General features: G+C 41.4%; 2 protein-coding genes and 1 pseudogene across 2 annotated transcripts; all 3 read left to right on the forward strand.

Moving 5' to 3' along the window:
• The first annotated feature begins 26 nt into the window (after positions 1–26).
• Positions 27–1,860, forward strand: LOC141814967 (zinc finger A20 and AN1 domain-containing stress-associated protein 8-like). Its single transcript, XM_074702929.1, has 2 exons — positions 27–110; positions 1,066–1,860. The coding sequence occupies exon 2, from the start codon at positions 1,077–1,079 to the stop codon at positions 1,590–1,592; it is 516 nt and encodes a 171-aa protein (XP_074559030.1). The 5' UTR covers positions 27–110; positions 1,066–1,076; the 3' UTR covers positions 1,593–1,860.
• A 405-nt stretch (positions 1,861–2,265) lies between these two features.
• LOC141814966 (ras-related protein RABA4c-like) lies at positions 2,266–6,221 on the forward strand (annotated as a pseudogene).
• Positions 6,222–9,267: 3,046 nt separating this feature from the next.
• Positions 9,268–12,874, forward strand: LOC141814963 (linoleate 13S-lipoxygenase 2-1, chloroplastic-like). The gene is made up of 9 exons (XM_074702927.1): positions 9,268–9,643; positions 9,739–10,016; positions 10,106–10,346; positions 10,450–10,770; positions 10,858–10,943; positions 11,028–11,138; positions 11,234–11,535; positions 11,601–11,867; positions 11,945–12,874. Exons 1-9 carry the CDS (start codon positions 9,268–9,270, stop codon positions 12,702–12,704), a joined length of 2,742 nt encoding a protein of 913 aa, XP_074559028.1. The 3' UTR covers positions 12,705–12,874.
• Positions 12,875–14,831: the final 1,957 nt, after the last annotated feature.

The following is a 14,831-nucleotide window of genomic DNA, read 5'->3' on the forward strand; positions in this document are numbered from 1 at the left end:
AGAATAAATACCTCCCCATCTCTATCGCCGTGGTCTGGTTCCGTCCCTCAATACTCTCCTTTTGGTTGCCATCGATCGCAAGATTCCCCTGCGGTTTCCGGCAGCTTAAGGTTAGGGCTTCGGTTCTTGCTTCTTGTTGTTGCTATCTCCTTTTAGGTTCTCCACCAGTACATAGGATTGGGATTTGTTGTTTGCTCGATTGCTTTTGCTTTCCCTGTTGTTTTAGGGTTTGCTTGGTTTCCCTAAAGGAGAGGTGACTTTTTGTTTCATGTTTGATTTGAATACGAAAAGTTGTTTCTTTGTTCGCATGGTCGGTCTAGGGTTTTGATCCTTAGTTTTTTCTCTATTTTTTTTTGGTTTGAATGCTAAAAATTTGATTTTTGTAATGTTTTATGGTATCTGCTATCTTTTGTCGTTGATTCGTGTATTTTATTGCAAACACGAGAATTGCAGACAGTTTCAACTTTTTTTTATCGGATAAACTTTATAAGATTTTAGGACTATCTATCGTTTTGGTTCAATTGTTCATATGAATCTTAGAGTTTATCAGATTTTAGGACTCTATCGTTTTGGTTCAGTTGTTCATATGAATCTTAGAATATGTTACGAGGTTATTTATCAAATTGCCTTTTTGCACTTGTACTCTGGTAGATTGCGCAAAAAGTTGTATCAAATTTCTGTCTAGTTTGTGTGATGGAAAAGGTAGTTCAATGGATGCAAGATCTTTGTTCTTAGTTAGCAGAGTAATGGTGTTGTGTTAATTATGTCATAATTCTATTTAGAACAATACGAAATTTATTTTTTTTTTCAAAATAATTTGATATGATAGAAGATTAGTTGAACTTGTAGAATAAAAAAGTTATTAAGCTACTAAAAACTTGTTTAACTTGATAAATTGGTCAATCTGGGTCATCCATCTACATGTTCTACTCATGTTGAATCACTTCACTTCTGAATTTTGTCTATGCTGTTTTTTGTTTTAAACATGCATACAGATTGTTCCATGTTATAGTGCTGTGTTCAATATAGTCAGTTCTGTTCTGAGTTCATGTCGTCGTGATACAGGAGAGTTAGCAATGGAGCACAATGAGTCTGGATGCGAAGCCCCCAATCATCCGATTCTTTGCATCAACAAATGTGGTTTCTTCGGGACCGCTGCAACGATGAATATGTGCTCCAAGTGCCACAAGGAGATGATTCTGAAGCAGGAGCGGGAGAAGCTGGCACAATCCTCCATTGACAGCCTCGTCAATGGCAGTGGTAGCGGAAAGGAACCCATCGTTTCAGACAATGCCGATGCACTTGTAGCTTTAGCTTCTGCTGAAGTAAAACCGCTTACGATCCAATCATCTGATGTTATGGGATCAAGCGAAGTTGGAGAAACAAAAACCAAGGAAGGTCCAAAGAGGTGTGCTTCCTGCAAGAAACGTGTCGGCCTGACTGGATTCAGTTGCCGGTGCGGAAACCTTTTCTGTGCTGCTCACCGCTACTCAGACAAGCATGACTGCTCGTTCGACTACCGAACGGAAGCTCAAAATGCAATAGCTAAAGCGAATCCTGTCATCAAGATGGAAAAGCTCGATAAGATCTAAGGACATGGCTTGAAGGTCGATCGTTTTGGTTCCGATGAGATCCACATACAGTGCCTTTTCTCTCAAGATGTCGGTGTCCTTTCTCGCTGTGAATGGCTGTGGAGGAATGGTGCAGTAGTGCATCCTTGCAGCCTCAAAAACACTCTTTATCTTTGGAAAAGGTTTGCATGTTGCATCTGGTGTGTAAGCTTTAACCTGTGCTGGCTTAGTGGACAAGTATGTTCTCAAGTATGGTTCAGTTAGTTATGGAAGTTACTATCATTGCTTACATGGTATCTTCTATTTGTGGTGGTGGTAATAATCCAGTGATTGAATTGGTGAAAGTTGCCTATTTGAATTAAGTGTTCATGAGTTTGAATGCGAAATTATCATCTGAAATAGTTACTTAAACATGTTATTCAATACAGATTTCGAGTACTATCGAGAAATTCATTCATCCATAGGAAACGAAGCAGACTTGTATGGTAAAATGTATTGGAACTCAGTAGCATTCGAATATAAAGGTTGTCTTTAGAAAATAAGAAAGAATTTTGGGCTTAAGTGCAAAAGTTTCCATATATCGTCATTCCAAGTGTTGAATTTAAGAAAATTTTATTATAAAACAATTAATCATGTTTATTTTTAGATAACGGACTTTTTATATCTCTTGTTACAGAAGACGGGCCCGATCTGACCCGTTCCGTTTTCTGGTTTATTTGGCGCCTGACTTTGTCGACTTCTGGTGGGTGGCGGCGGCGATCGTCGTCGTCCTGATCGTCGTGGTGGTCTCTTCCTCCTGGATTGATTGATCGATTTTGTCGCGATCGGTCGAGGGAGAGGCGGAGGGAGGATGTCGTCGGGCGGCCGGAATAACTACGGCGAGTGCTGATCGGTGTTCAACCAGAAGATTGACTACGTCTTCAAGGTGGTGCTGATCGGTGACTCGGCGGTGGGGAAGTCGCAGCTGCTCGCGCGGTTCGCTCGCAACGAGTTCAGCATCGATTCGAAGTTCACCATCGGCGTCGAGTTCCAGACCCGCACCCTCACCATCGACCAAAAGACCATCAAGGCACAGATCTGGGACACCGCCGGCCAAGAAAGGTCCTTTTTTTCGTCCACGTTTCCCCTTTCGCACCCCCACTTTTCCCTGTTATCTCATGTGGGGCTAATTTGCCTGATCAAGATCAACTAAAAATTCACCAGAAGAAAAAAAATATTTTCCATTGTGCGTTTCACTTCTTTCCGATTATAATATGTCGAGTTCTATCGTTCATGTGGAAGATTCAATGAACAACAGATTTAATCTTGTTTAGATGCTGTATGAACATATCTGTTATAATGTTCTAGAATCTCGAGGAAGCAGGAATGCTTGATGCTTCAGTGCTTCAGTATAGTTTGTCATCTTTCATGCAGTTAGCTTGACTTAACTACTTTAACTTTGCCGTTCTCACTTTAAACGAGGATTATCTCACAGCTAATGTGACCTGAGAACACCTCATGGTCAAGACCAAAACACAGATCTGATATCAACTGCCTCTTTATCACTGTGATCAGGATGATAGACTAGGAAACAAAGTATCAATCTTGGTAGGATATCAGCACCTGCATCAATGACTGCCATACCAGTTAGAAACATTGAATGCTTGCTTTTACATAGCATACTAAGTTTCTAACTGCACTACCAATGAATGTGAACAGTCATAGTTATTGATTAAAGTGTTGTAGCTACAACCAAATCCTGAGTTTTTGTACATTTCCATGATGCTTAATATTCATCTGGATATTTCTTATGCAGACCTGTTCTTCATGTGGTGCTTTGTTGAAGATATTCTTTTGCATTAAGTTTTTTAGCGTTTGGTCACATGATGCAATCTCTAAAATAAACACTAGTGAACGACATCATATTGATCGCCTTTAATTTCACTTGCTGTACACTGTATTATTCTTATGAATATTTATTCATAGAAAGCTGTAGTGAACTACATCATATTGATCATCTTTAACCTCACTTGTTATTCACTGTATTATTCCTATGGATATCTCTTCGTGCAAACCTGTTGCATGTGGTGCTTTGCTGAAAATTTTCTTTTGCATTAAGGCTTCTCGTGTTTGGACACAGCTGCAATCTCTAAGTAAACATTAGTGAACTACATCATATTGATTGTCTTGAACTTCACTTGCTGTACACATTCTAATGGATATTTCTTCATACAAACCTGATGTTCATGTGGTGCTTTGCTGAAAATTTTCTTTTGCAGTAAGGCTTATAGTGTTTGGTCACATAGCTTCTAGTGTTTGAGTGGTTCCGGGTGGCGGTGATGTTGAGTGATGGAGGCACCACAGTCAATGCAACCCTTCTTTTGGTGGACGATGGCAAGGGGGTGGTGGAGGGCAAGGTAGGAGATGGCAAATATGGACTGTGGTGATTGGGAATGTGAATTTGAGCAGTAGTAGGAAGTGGAAGTATCTAACTGAATCGCTAGTTTCATCAGGTTTCAGTTCTGTATCAATACCAACACAGCCTCACAAAAATCACAAAGGAAAAACTCACACAAGAAGAAAAGTGAATTTCTTGTTAATTGCAAGATAATGTGCACCAAATCAAACTCCCTTATCAAATCAATTGCAAAGAAAGGAAGTGCTTTTGATTATCTATTCTTTGTTTTATTGAATTATGGAGTAGGATGTCGTGTATGGATTTATTTGTATTTGGATAATTCCTACTTGCAAAATTAGGCATTGGATTCAGGTAGTAATACCAATTAGCTACTGTTTGCAGTTGAGCTCCATGGACTACTTTGTTTTCTTGTGTTCTCATGCATAAAACTCATCATGCATTTTTGTGAATTGCATTGATTGTCTAACTCAAGCGTTCCTATAGATATATTATAACCTAAAAATACAAGGCTTATGTATTAGTATTGTGGGCCAAATCAATCCAATCCATCTTAATTAGCCCTTCATTTTGTCTTCTTGCCTGCAGGGATTTTTAATTTCACTGCTTGAACACAGAGAGCTATCTAGAATGAGTAGTAGAACTTCCATCAAATTCCTAATAATCTCATGCTTGTCAATCTTGTTAATTTGAAAGAGTGATGCTTGACAAATTTGAGTCTCCAAGAACTTTTTTTCCCCACATAAGGCTTTCCTTTAAATACTCTCCTGAATGCCTAAGTTTATGACTACATTTGAATTCTGAAAAGGGATTTTGATGCAGAAAATTATGAGTTTGCATTTGCTTTTGCTATAAAAGTTGCTCAAATGATTTGTCCAATATCCATCTTGAGATGATATATTAGGGTAAAATTCCAGATAGAGCTAATTTCTTTGCCATCTGAACCAATTCCATCCTGTAGTGTTTTAAGTTAATACTGTGATACATATTGCTTTCTTGTTTAATCTTTGCCAATCCAAACTAACAATTGATTGCATCAAGATCTACATCTACTTGACTTGGTCTTTATAAGTTGCTCTTCTTTCTCAGAACTAATAACTAAATTTCCAAGTATCTAGTTTACTATTTTATCCCAAAATCAAATAAAGATGAGTCTTTCTGCTTAAATTTCAAAGTTGTATCGTAACATATGCTACCCAACCAGATAATCAATGACAGGGTGGTGCTGCCTTACTTGGCTTCCATCTATTTTCTGTTTTTCTTTGGTCATGATGCTATGTCGATTTTCAACAGGTATCGAGCAGTGACAAGTGCATACTACAGAGGTGCAGTGGGAGCAATGCTTATCTACGACATCACTAAACGTCAGTCGTTTGATCATGCGGCCAGATGGATGAACTACGCAGGAATGCTGACAGAAACATTGTGATAATGCTCATTGGTAACAAGTCAGATATCGGAAGTCTTCGTGCAGTGCCCGCCGACTACTCAACGGAATTTGCCAGAACGAGAATCTCTTCTTCATGGAGACATCTGCGCTTGAAGCTAGCAATGTTGAGAGCGCCTTCGCGACTGTGCTCACTGAGATTCACCGTATCGTGAGCAAGAAGTCTCTTGCTGCTAACGGCGAGCCTGAGTCGACCGGAAACTCAAACTTACTGAAAGGAATACCAGGCAGACGCAGTTGCACAAGATCTAGGGCTCCACGTGCTTGGTGCAGTTACTCTGCTGTCTGTTTCATTCATCTTCCCTGACGTCGTTGCCTTATCTTGTTGCTGGACGCTATGTGCATGAAACGACAGGGGCAATTATTTCTGGATTCTGTTGTCTGATCACTGTTTCTTGGAGGATTGAATTGTGCAGGAAGCTACAGATGCAACCATTGTTCGAATTTGATCAATCTCTTCTTCTTTTTCCAAAAGTGGTGATATTTCATTATCAAAATATCTTGTCTTTTTCTCTTAATGTATTATTTCAATTCTAACTTGGCTGTTTGTGTTGTAGGATTTGGACATCGTGAAGCAAGTGAGATTGGATGTGTGTTTTGTTTGTGAGCTCCAAAGGAAGGTCAGTAATTTACCATGCCAAATAATTTTTATCTGTTAGTTCTCCTAACTTAGATTGCTAGAGCTATCTTGAACATTGGAGTGGTTGTGCCAAAGGTTCATCTCGACCCCATTCTCACTCTCTGCTAATTTTGCAAACAAATTGCTACTCTAGTGTCCAGCCTTGAAGATGCTCGTCCCGTCGCTAGTTTCCACGAAGATAATTCCCTTCTTCTTGATCTCGGAGCGGATCATCATGCAAACTAATTGAAGTGTTAAAAGCACTAATAGAGGATGAGGATGAAGATGAATAAGATAAACATGAAGATGAACCATTAATGAAACAAGATTAAAAAATTCAGTAAAAAAAAAAGTCAGATGAGTAGTGATAAATATAAGTAGCTTATAGAGCTGTCAAATGGGACAACCGATGGCGGGGTGAATTAACTCATCAAAAATTCATCATATAGTAAGCCAGGACAGACCGACTTACCAACTTGACAGGTTGAAAAATCTCTAATCCAACCCAATCGAAGGCAGGTTGCGGGTTAGGCAAACCAACCAATGGACCTCTCAAAAAAAAAAAATATATATATATTGAAATTTTTAATTTTAAATTATTATTTAACGGATTAAGTAAAAATTTAAATTATTATTTAACGGATTAAGTTGAAAATTTTAAAATTTTCTACTTTAATTTTAAAGTTTGAAGAAAATAATAAGTTTTTCAATCCACAGGCTAATCCACGCCGGCCTATATGGGTCGATCCATTTTAAAATAGGTTCATAAAATTTCAATCCAACCTATCTAAATTATTTGATGGGGCAAATCAATTCGATGTGTCTAATCCAAATTGACAGCTCTAATGACTTAGAGGAGTTTAGAAAGGTGATTAGTATTTTGCTTCTTTATTGGTTGTTGTGGTTGTGGGTGTGGGTGTGGGTGTGGGTGTGGGGGTTGGGGTTTTTATAGAATAACTTCTACAGATAGAAAGTTTTTATTATTGCATTGAATGGGCTATTGTTGCAATTAAAATGGTAAAATAATTTATAGGTGTCACCTGGGTTAATTGGGGCACAAACATTAACATACAAGTAGATGATAAATTTCAACTGCAGTTTCTCGATTTACTTCCGTATAAATGGTCGTAGAGTCAATCGTGTGGAGTCGTTTTTGCAGAAAAGTAGATGATAAGTTGACTTATTGCAATTAAATATTTTTATCCAAAAGTATTTTCAATAACCTTAAAGATTTTAATGCGTCATCAAATACTTTTTACCAAAAGTTTTCAATAACCTTAAAGATTTTAAAATTTTTAATAGGATTTTTTGAGTTTGTCAATATTTATTTTTTAAAATTTGGAGTCACGTAGAATTATTATATCTTTTTGGCCAAAAGTATTTTATGACACTAAATAATTCGGATTTGTGTCAAATTTATATTGTTGCACTTTTAAAATTATTTTTATGTTCATTCGGATTTGTGTCAAATAATTCGGATTTTGATCCCTGTATAACAGTCAAATATTTTAGCTAAAAGAATTTAGTTAATTAGAATATTTTTAATTACGAGTCTACTAATATTAGCATTTGAGATCTTGTGATTAAATTTTAATATCTAAATTCAAGAATATTTTATTTTATTGCTTTCACCTTAAACGATAAATAATTTTATATTTGATGCATTTTATAATGGGAGAGTAGTAGTTGCACCCGCCACTTAAAAATTATTAAATGGAATCGGGTCGTAATAGCACATGATCACACTTAAAATAATCACCCAAAAAGATAAGAATGATATTTAAAAATAAAATATTAAAATAACAGTTTGTCGTTACATCCAATAATTAGATTTTATTATAAAAATATTTGAATAGCAAGTCATGCACCACTTTTAAAATTATTATTATTTGTAAAAAAAATATCTAATTTTAAGTAAGATTTTAATTTTATTATGAATTATTTATGGGTAAAAATATATGTATAATTTTATCAATATATTTAAAAAGTTGAATTATGAATAATATTTATGAAAATAAAATGTTTATTAATATATTAAATAAAAAAATTAAAATATATAAGTATTATCAAATTTAATAACCAACTAAATAAGTTTAAAATATAAAAAATCTAAATAATCAAATAAGTTTAAATTTAGAATTCGATAATCAAATTTAAATAAGCTCAAGTTAATAAAAAATTAAATTAAATTTGAATAATAATTTTAAATTTTAATTTAACTATCTTATTAAATAAATTTGAAATTATAAAATTTGAATAGGCTTAAGCGAAGTGACACTAAGTAAAGACAAGGCAGTATTCTGAAAATAGCCCCTGGGCTGCACTTGATCCGAAAATATTCAATCTAAATTTTCAACTCATTCGACTTAGATCTTTCACCCGTTCATACTTGATTGTGTACTCGGGGCAATGGTGCAACGGTAGGACATTCAGAATTGTAACTCAGGGACCTGTGGTTCGATCCCTAGCTACGGCGTATTTGCAGGAATTTTTCTCCAAATGGGAAACGCAATCAAAGGATGTTGGGCATCTGGATTGGCCGCCGTATGCGCTTCCCGATTTACCCTGGTGGTCGGTGGGAAACTTCTGTGGGACCGGACCGACCACCCCCGAGAGATGTGACTACTGGGATTATTATTTTTTTTTTGTGTAAATTATAATTTTTCTATTTAAATTTTCATAAATTATCATAGATCACGTGGAACCACTGGACGGAGGCAATTGATTGAGTAATAATTCATTTCGATACGAGACATATTTAAAGCCACGCCAAACGCAATCCAAATAATCTAATCGGGTCGACTATAAACGTGAGCTGTTTGACTCCACGTGACCCGATCCGTCTAATAATTTTTATTATTCTTCACGTGCCGTACAAGTAATTGTGCTCCATCCCCATCCATGAGCCCATTTATATTATTAAACTCAAAAATTTTAAACCAACTCAAATAAAAATTTAATAAATATCTAAATAAATGAAGTTCAAATTTAAATGTAGATATATTTCTTTTGTTGTTTTATACAAGGATTTGATCTTTAATTGAGTCTGAGAGTATAATAGAGTGGTAAAAAATTTTTAAAAATAAATATAAAAAATTAAAATTGAAATTTTAATATAAATAAATATATATAAATTAACTTGCTCGGGATGTTAGACGTCTATATGAACCTCCTCGATCTCGTTTCCTTCTGTTCGCGTCAACTGCAAAATCTGCAATCGATGGATCCAACAATAATGTCGAAGCCAGCGGTCCTGCAACCCTCCCTCGCCTTCTTCCCTCGCCACCACGTCCTCTCCGCCGCCGGTGCCTCTGCTGTCGTACCCTTCGGCCAACAGCCACGGCGGCGGTGCCACCGCCTCCGCCAGAACGGCAGTAGCAATAAGGTGCGTTGTGCTGCCGCGGCCGACGAGTCGTCGGCTGCGGGGATGGAGCCGCCAACGTTAGTGACGGCGACGAAGAGGCCGGCTACAGTGAAGGCCGTGGTCACCGTCCTCGTGACGGTCGGGGGAGTGTTCGCGCACGTGGACGTCACGCGGGGGCTCGATGACATCGGCGATTTGTTCGGCCGCAGCCTCCACCTTGAGCTCGTCGGCGCCACCCTTGACCCCCGTAATCGATTCAACTACAAATCCGTTAAACCAGCATTAAATGATCGATCCATTTAGACGATGAATGACGACGAAGATGCTTGATTGTATTAACAGAGACAGGATCTGAGAAGAAGACGGTGGCGGCCTTCGCCCGCAAGACCAAGAAGGGAGTCGAGAGCATTACGTACGAAGCAACGTTCAGCGTACCTCAAAATTTCGGAGAGATCGGAGCAGTGGCCGTCCGAAACGAGCACCACGAGGAGATGTTTCTCAAAGATATCGTGCTCACGATCGACGGCGACGATTCCGCTCCGCTTGTTTTCAGTTGCAGGTCTTGGTTGCATTCCAAGTTTGATGATCCGCAAGACAGAGTCTTCTTCACCAGCAACAAGGTAATAAACACGAATATAAAAAAAAAAATTTAAGTTTTTTTTTTGATAATTTGTGTTGATTAATCGAGTGGTTATGTGGTTTTTTGCAGTCTTACTTGCCGTCGGAGACGCCGAGCGGACTCCAGCGCCTGCGGCAGCGGGAGCTGGAGATACTGCGCGGCGACGGCACCGGCCAGAGGAAGAAGTTCGAGAGGATTTATGACTACGACGTGTATAATGATCTCGGGAACCCCGACAGCGATCCCGGCCTAGCGCGGCCCGTCCTCGGCGGCTCCGTCGAGCACCCCTACCCCCGCCGGTGCCGCACTGGCCGCCCGACAACCCACTCAGGCATTTCATCGAACACTCCGTGAAATGCAAACCTGGAATCCACTGTGGCATCTCATCGAACACTTTATGCGCAACTGAGATGGTTCTCTTCACTGTTTCTCAGATCCTAAATCGGAGCAGAGGAGCGGGAACGTGTACGTGCCGAGGGACGAGAGCTTCTCGGAGGTGAAGCAGGTGACGTTCTCGGCGAAGACGGTGCGGTCGGTGATGCACGCGTTGCTGCCGTCGCTGGAGACGGCGTTGGTGGACGCTCGGATGGGCTTCCCCTACTTCACCGCCATCGACAAGCTGTTCGACGAGGGCGTGACGCTGCCGCCGCACGACTCCATGCACGCCTTCCGCACCATCGTGCCACGCCTCGTGAAGGCGCTCGCCGCCGGCGCCCAGAACCTCCTCCAGTTCGAAGTCCCAGAGATGATCGACAGTGAGTAAATTCCTTGGATAATTTTCAACACGAACCACAAAGTTTACAGTATAAATTTCGATTAAAATTACATAAATGATTGAACAGGAGACAAATTCTCATGGTTTAGAGATGAAGAATTCTCTCGGCAGACTTTGGCCGGTCTCAATCCTCTCAGCATTCAACTAGTCACGGTAATCAAACCATTATTCGCGATTCATATTTATTTCTCTCAATAATTGCAAGAAAATGACACACAAAAAGGAAAAATTTTGCAGGAATTTCCATTCGTAAGCAAGCTTGACCCAAGCATTTACGGCTCGCCGGAATCGCTGATCACGGCGGAGCTCATCGAGAGAGAAATCAAAGGAATCATGACCTTCAAAGAGGTCAATCACAATCGTTCATCTCGTCGTCGAAATCAGCAAATTTTGATTTTTTGTCCTTCTTTTTTGTTGTTGTTGTTGTTTGATCGATCATTCAGGCGTTGGAGCAGAAGAAGCTGTTCATGTTGGACTACCACGACCTGCTGCTCCCGTACGTGCACAAGGTTCGGGAGCTGGAGGACTCCACGCTCTACGGCTCCCGGACGCTGTTCTTCCTCACGCCGAAGGGCACCCTTCGGCTGATCGCCATCGAGCTCACGCGACCGGCGTCGCCGACGAAGCCGCAGTGGCGGCGCGTGTTCACGCCCAGCTGGGACGCCACCGGCTCCTGGCTCTGGAGGCTCGCCAAGGTGCACGTCGTGGCCCACGACGCCGGCTACCACCAGCTCGTCTCCCACTGGTACCGCATTCATATTCCGGCGAGATTTTTGGTTTAAGATTCTAAAGCTCACATCTTTACGCAAGGCTCCGGACTCACTGTTGCATGGAGCCCTACATCATCGCCGGCAACCGGCAGCTGAGCCAAATGCATCCGATCTACCGCCTGATGCACCCCTACTTCCGCTACACCATGGAGATTAACGCCCTCGCTCGCGTCTACCTCGTCAACGCCAATGGCATCATCGAGCAGACCTTCGCGCCGGGAAAGTACTCCCTCGAGCTCTGCTCCGCCGCCTACGGCCAGCAGTGGCGCTTCGACATGGAGGCTTTGCCTGCCGACCTCATCCGAAGGTTCAAATTTCCCTTCAAAGTTTCACCTTTTTCATTCATTCTGATCAAAAGATGAGATTTTGATTCGACTTGCACAGGGGAATGGCGGTGGAGGATCCAGAAGCAGAACATGGTCTCCGGATCATCATCGAGGACTACCCCTACGCCCAGGACGGCCTCTTGATCTGGTCTGCCGTCGAGCAGTGGGTGGCCGACTACGTCGGCCACTACTACTCCTCGCCGGCCGACATCGCCGCTGACTCCGAGCTCCAATCGTGGTGGACGGAGGTGCGCACCAAGGGCCACGCCGACAAGCAGCACGAGCCATGGTGGCCGTCGCTCAACTCTCAGGACGACCTCGTCCGGGTCCTAACCACCATCATCTGGGTCGCCTCCGGCCACCACGCCGCCGTCAATTTCGGGCAGTACCAGTTCGGCGGCTACTTCCCCAACCGCCCCTCCGTCGCGCGGACCAACATGCCGGTGGAGGACGCGAGCGACGACGACCTGGCGAAGTTCCGGGCGAAGCCGGAGGCGGAGCTGCTGCGGTGCTTCCCTTCGAAGATCCAGGCGACGCTGGTGATGGCGATCCTGGACGTGCTGTCGTCGCACGCGCCGGACGAGGAGTACTTGGGGAAGGAAGCAGAGGCGGCGTGGGAGAAGGATCCAGTGATCCACGCGGCCTTCGAGCGCTTCCACGGGCGACTGAGGGAGATCGAGGGGATCATCGACGGGAGGAACGCCGACTCGACTCTGATGAACCGGTGCGGCGCCGGGATCGTGCCGTACCAGCTCCTGAAGCCCTACTCCGAGCCAGGAGTCACCGGAATGGGTGTCCCCAACAGCATCTCCATTTGAATAATTTCTTGTGCTCTTGCTGGTCGAGTACCTAGCAAATCGACGTAGCATCTTGTGTTCTACTGTTCTTCTTCATCAGAAATAATTGAGCTCCGACGTTCGACTGAACAGGAGGAGCGGCGGCGTGCTCCCAAGACGATGTATGTATTTTTGCCAAAAATAGCAAAAACTTCAAACATCTTCTTCTCCTTTGTTCAAGTTTTTTTTTTCTTTTTTCATTCCTTGTTTAACTAGATTTTTGTATCTTGAGATCGATCGATTGCGATTGACTGGAGATAACTAAGGAAATTGTGTCCTCTCTTGTTTAACTAGTTTCCAATATCGAAACATTTATTATCATATTCATGATTTTATTTATTTTTTTAATGAAATTAAAACAAAAAATGGCCAAGACCAGTGTCAACCTCTCAATCATCTTGCGCTTATTCATCAGGCATGAGATTTGCGGGCCGGGCTCTCGCATTGGCTTTACTGCTTCATCGGCTTTCCGGCGTTGGGCCAAAAAACTCAATAACGGGCCCAAAAGTACTAATGGGCTCGACCCGCACGTGCGCCCGCCAACGAGTTTTTTTTTTTTTTTTTTTTTTTTTTGCGGTCAGTTCCGATGAAAGCGGCTACATATATATATATCGAGGAGAGGAGGAGTGAAGGATCAGTCTCCCGTCGTCTTCCTTCATTCGTCGACGCCGCCAACCGAGTTCTCCATGGCGATCTCCTCGTCCAAAACGCTGGACCACTGGAGGGAGGTCTTCCGGACGGCCGGCGAATCGGACGTCTTCCGCGTCATCCGACAAGGAATCCGCGTCGCCGCCTCCGATCACCCTGAGGAGTTCAGGATCAGGAAGGATAAGATTGTACAGATGCTCTTCGCCTCGCTTCCCCGCGTAGAGAAATCCGACGACGACGAGGGCCATCGCGACGCCGTCAAAGCGATGGAGGAGGAGGAGGAGGAGGAGAAGTCTGGCCGTGGCAACCCCGTCGAGAGCGTTGGAGCTTTATCGCCTGCACGGACGACTCCTCCCTCCGCAGAAGGGGAACCATCGCGAGCCTCTGTTCCTTTTGCCGTCGTCGAAGAAACAGCAGAGACGAAGAGGCAAGAAACCTGGAAAATAGTGTCAGCCTCAGCAAATGGCATCAAGATCCGCCTTAGAAGAGTAGTCGACGATCAAACGAAAGCCATCGAAACCACAGACATCATTCACAGAGCATCGAGTACCTGATGAGCCTCGCAATGATCAAGAAGCTGGGTCGCATCATCCTGAACCTCGCAATGATCATCAGCCGGAAGGGTCGCTTCGATCTAATCTGGAAGCGGCAAAGCGCAGACTCAGCAAAGACTGGTCATACCGACCATATGAGCCGAGTTCCAAGAAGTTTTGCAGAAGGCCTCTCCAGTTCAGGATCTCGGGAGCTCGGTTGCGATAATTAAATTAGATTAATTTTGTGCTTCAGGAGCTTCCAGATGCTACAGCTGCATGCTTGCCCACTACCTGTACGTAGAAGGCATGCACAAGTCTTGATGAAATATATATGTACTCAAACCCCATCCAACTATATATTGCAGCAAATTAATTAGCTATTTTGTTTATTTATGTTTCTTGATTTGTTTTGTTTTCTTTAGAACATCGTACACAAATGTTTTTCTTTCCAGATTTGTCGGCTGCGACTTAAACCATTTCATTCAATCACGGCAAGAAAATAGAGTCGGAATTAAAATCTATTTCAGGTTTATATAAATTAGAGATAAATTTACTACAAAATTATTAATCCATTTCACTTTAATAAAATATAACATTTGAAAAAAAAAATTGAGATAGAATTTAAAATAAATTTTATACGAAATTATATATAAAGTTTTATAAATAAAAATAAATACGAATTGTAAACGAAATTTTAAATCATATTATTTCTATTAAAATATCCGTTTAAAATTTAATAAAAATTTAAGATGAAATTAAAATCTGTTTCAGATTTAATTTAGATAAATTAGAGATGGATTTACTATAAAATTATTAATCCGTTTCATTTTAATAAAATATAACATTTGAAAATAACATTGAGATAGAATTTAAAATAAATTTGATACGAAATTATATATAAATTTTTATAAACAAAAATAAATATAAA

The sequence above is a fragment of the Curcuma longa genome, chromosome 21 (assembly GCF_044706935.1).
Source record: "Curcuma longa cultivar G26 ecotype Majalengka, Jawa Barat chromosome 21, ITB_CL_G26_1.1, whole genome shotgun sequence".
NCBI classification, from domain to species: Eukaryota; Viridiplantae; Streptophyta; class Magnoliopsida; order Zingiberales; family Zingiberaceae; genus Curcuma; species Curcuma longa.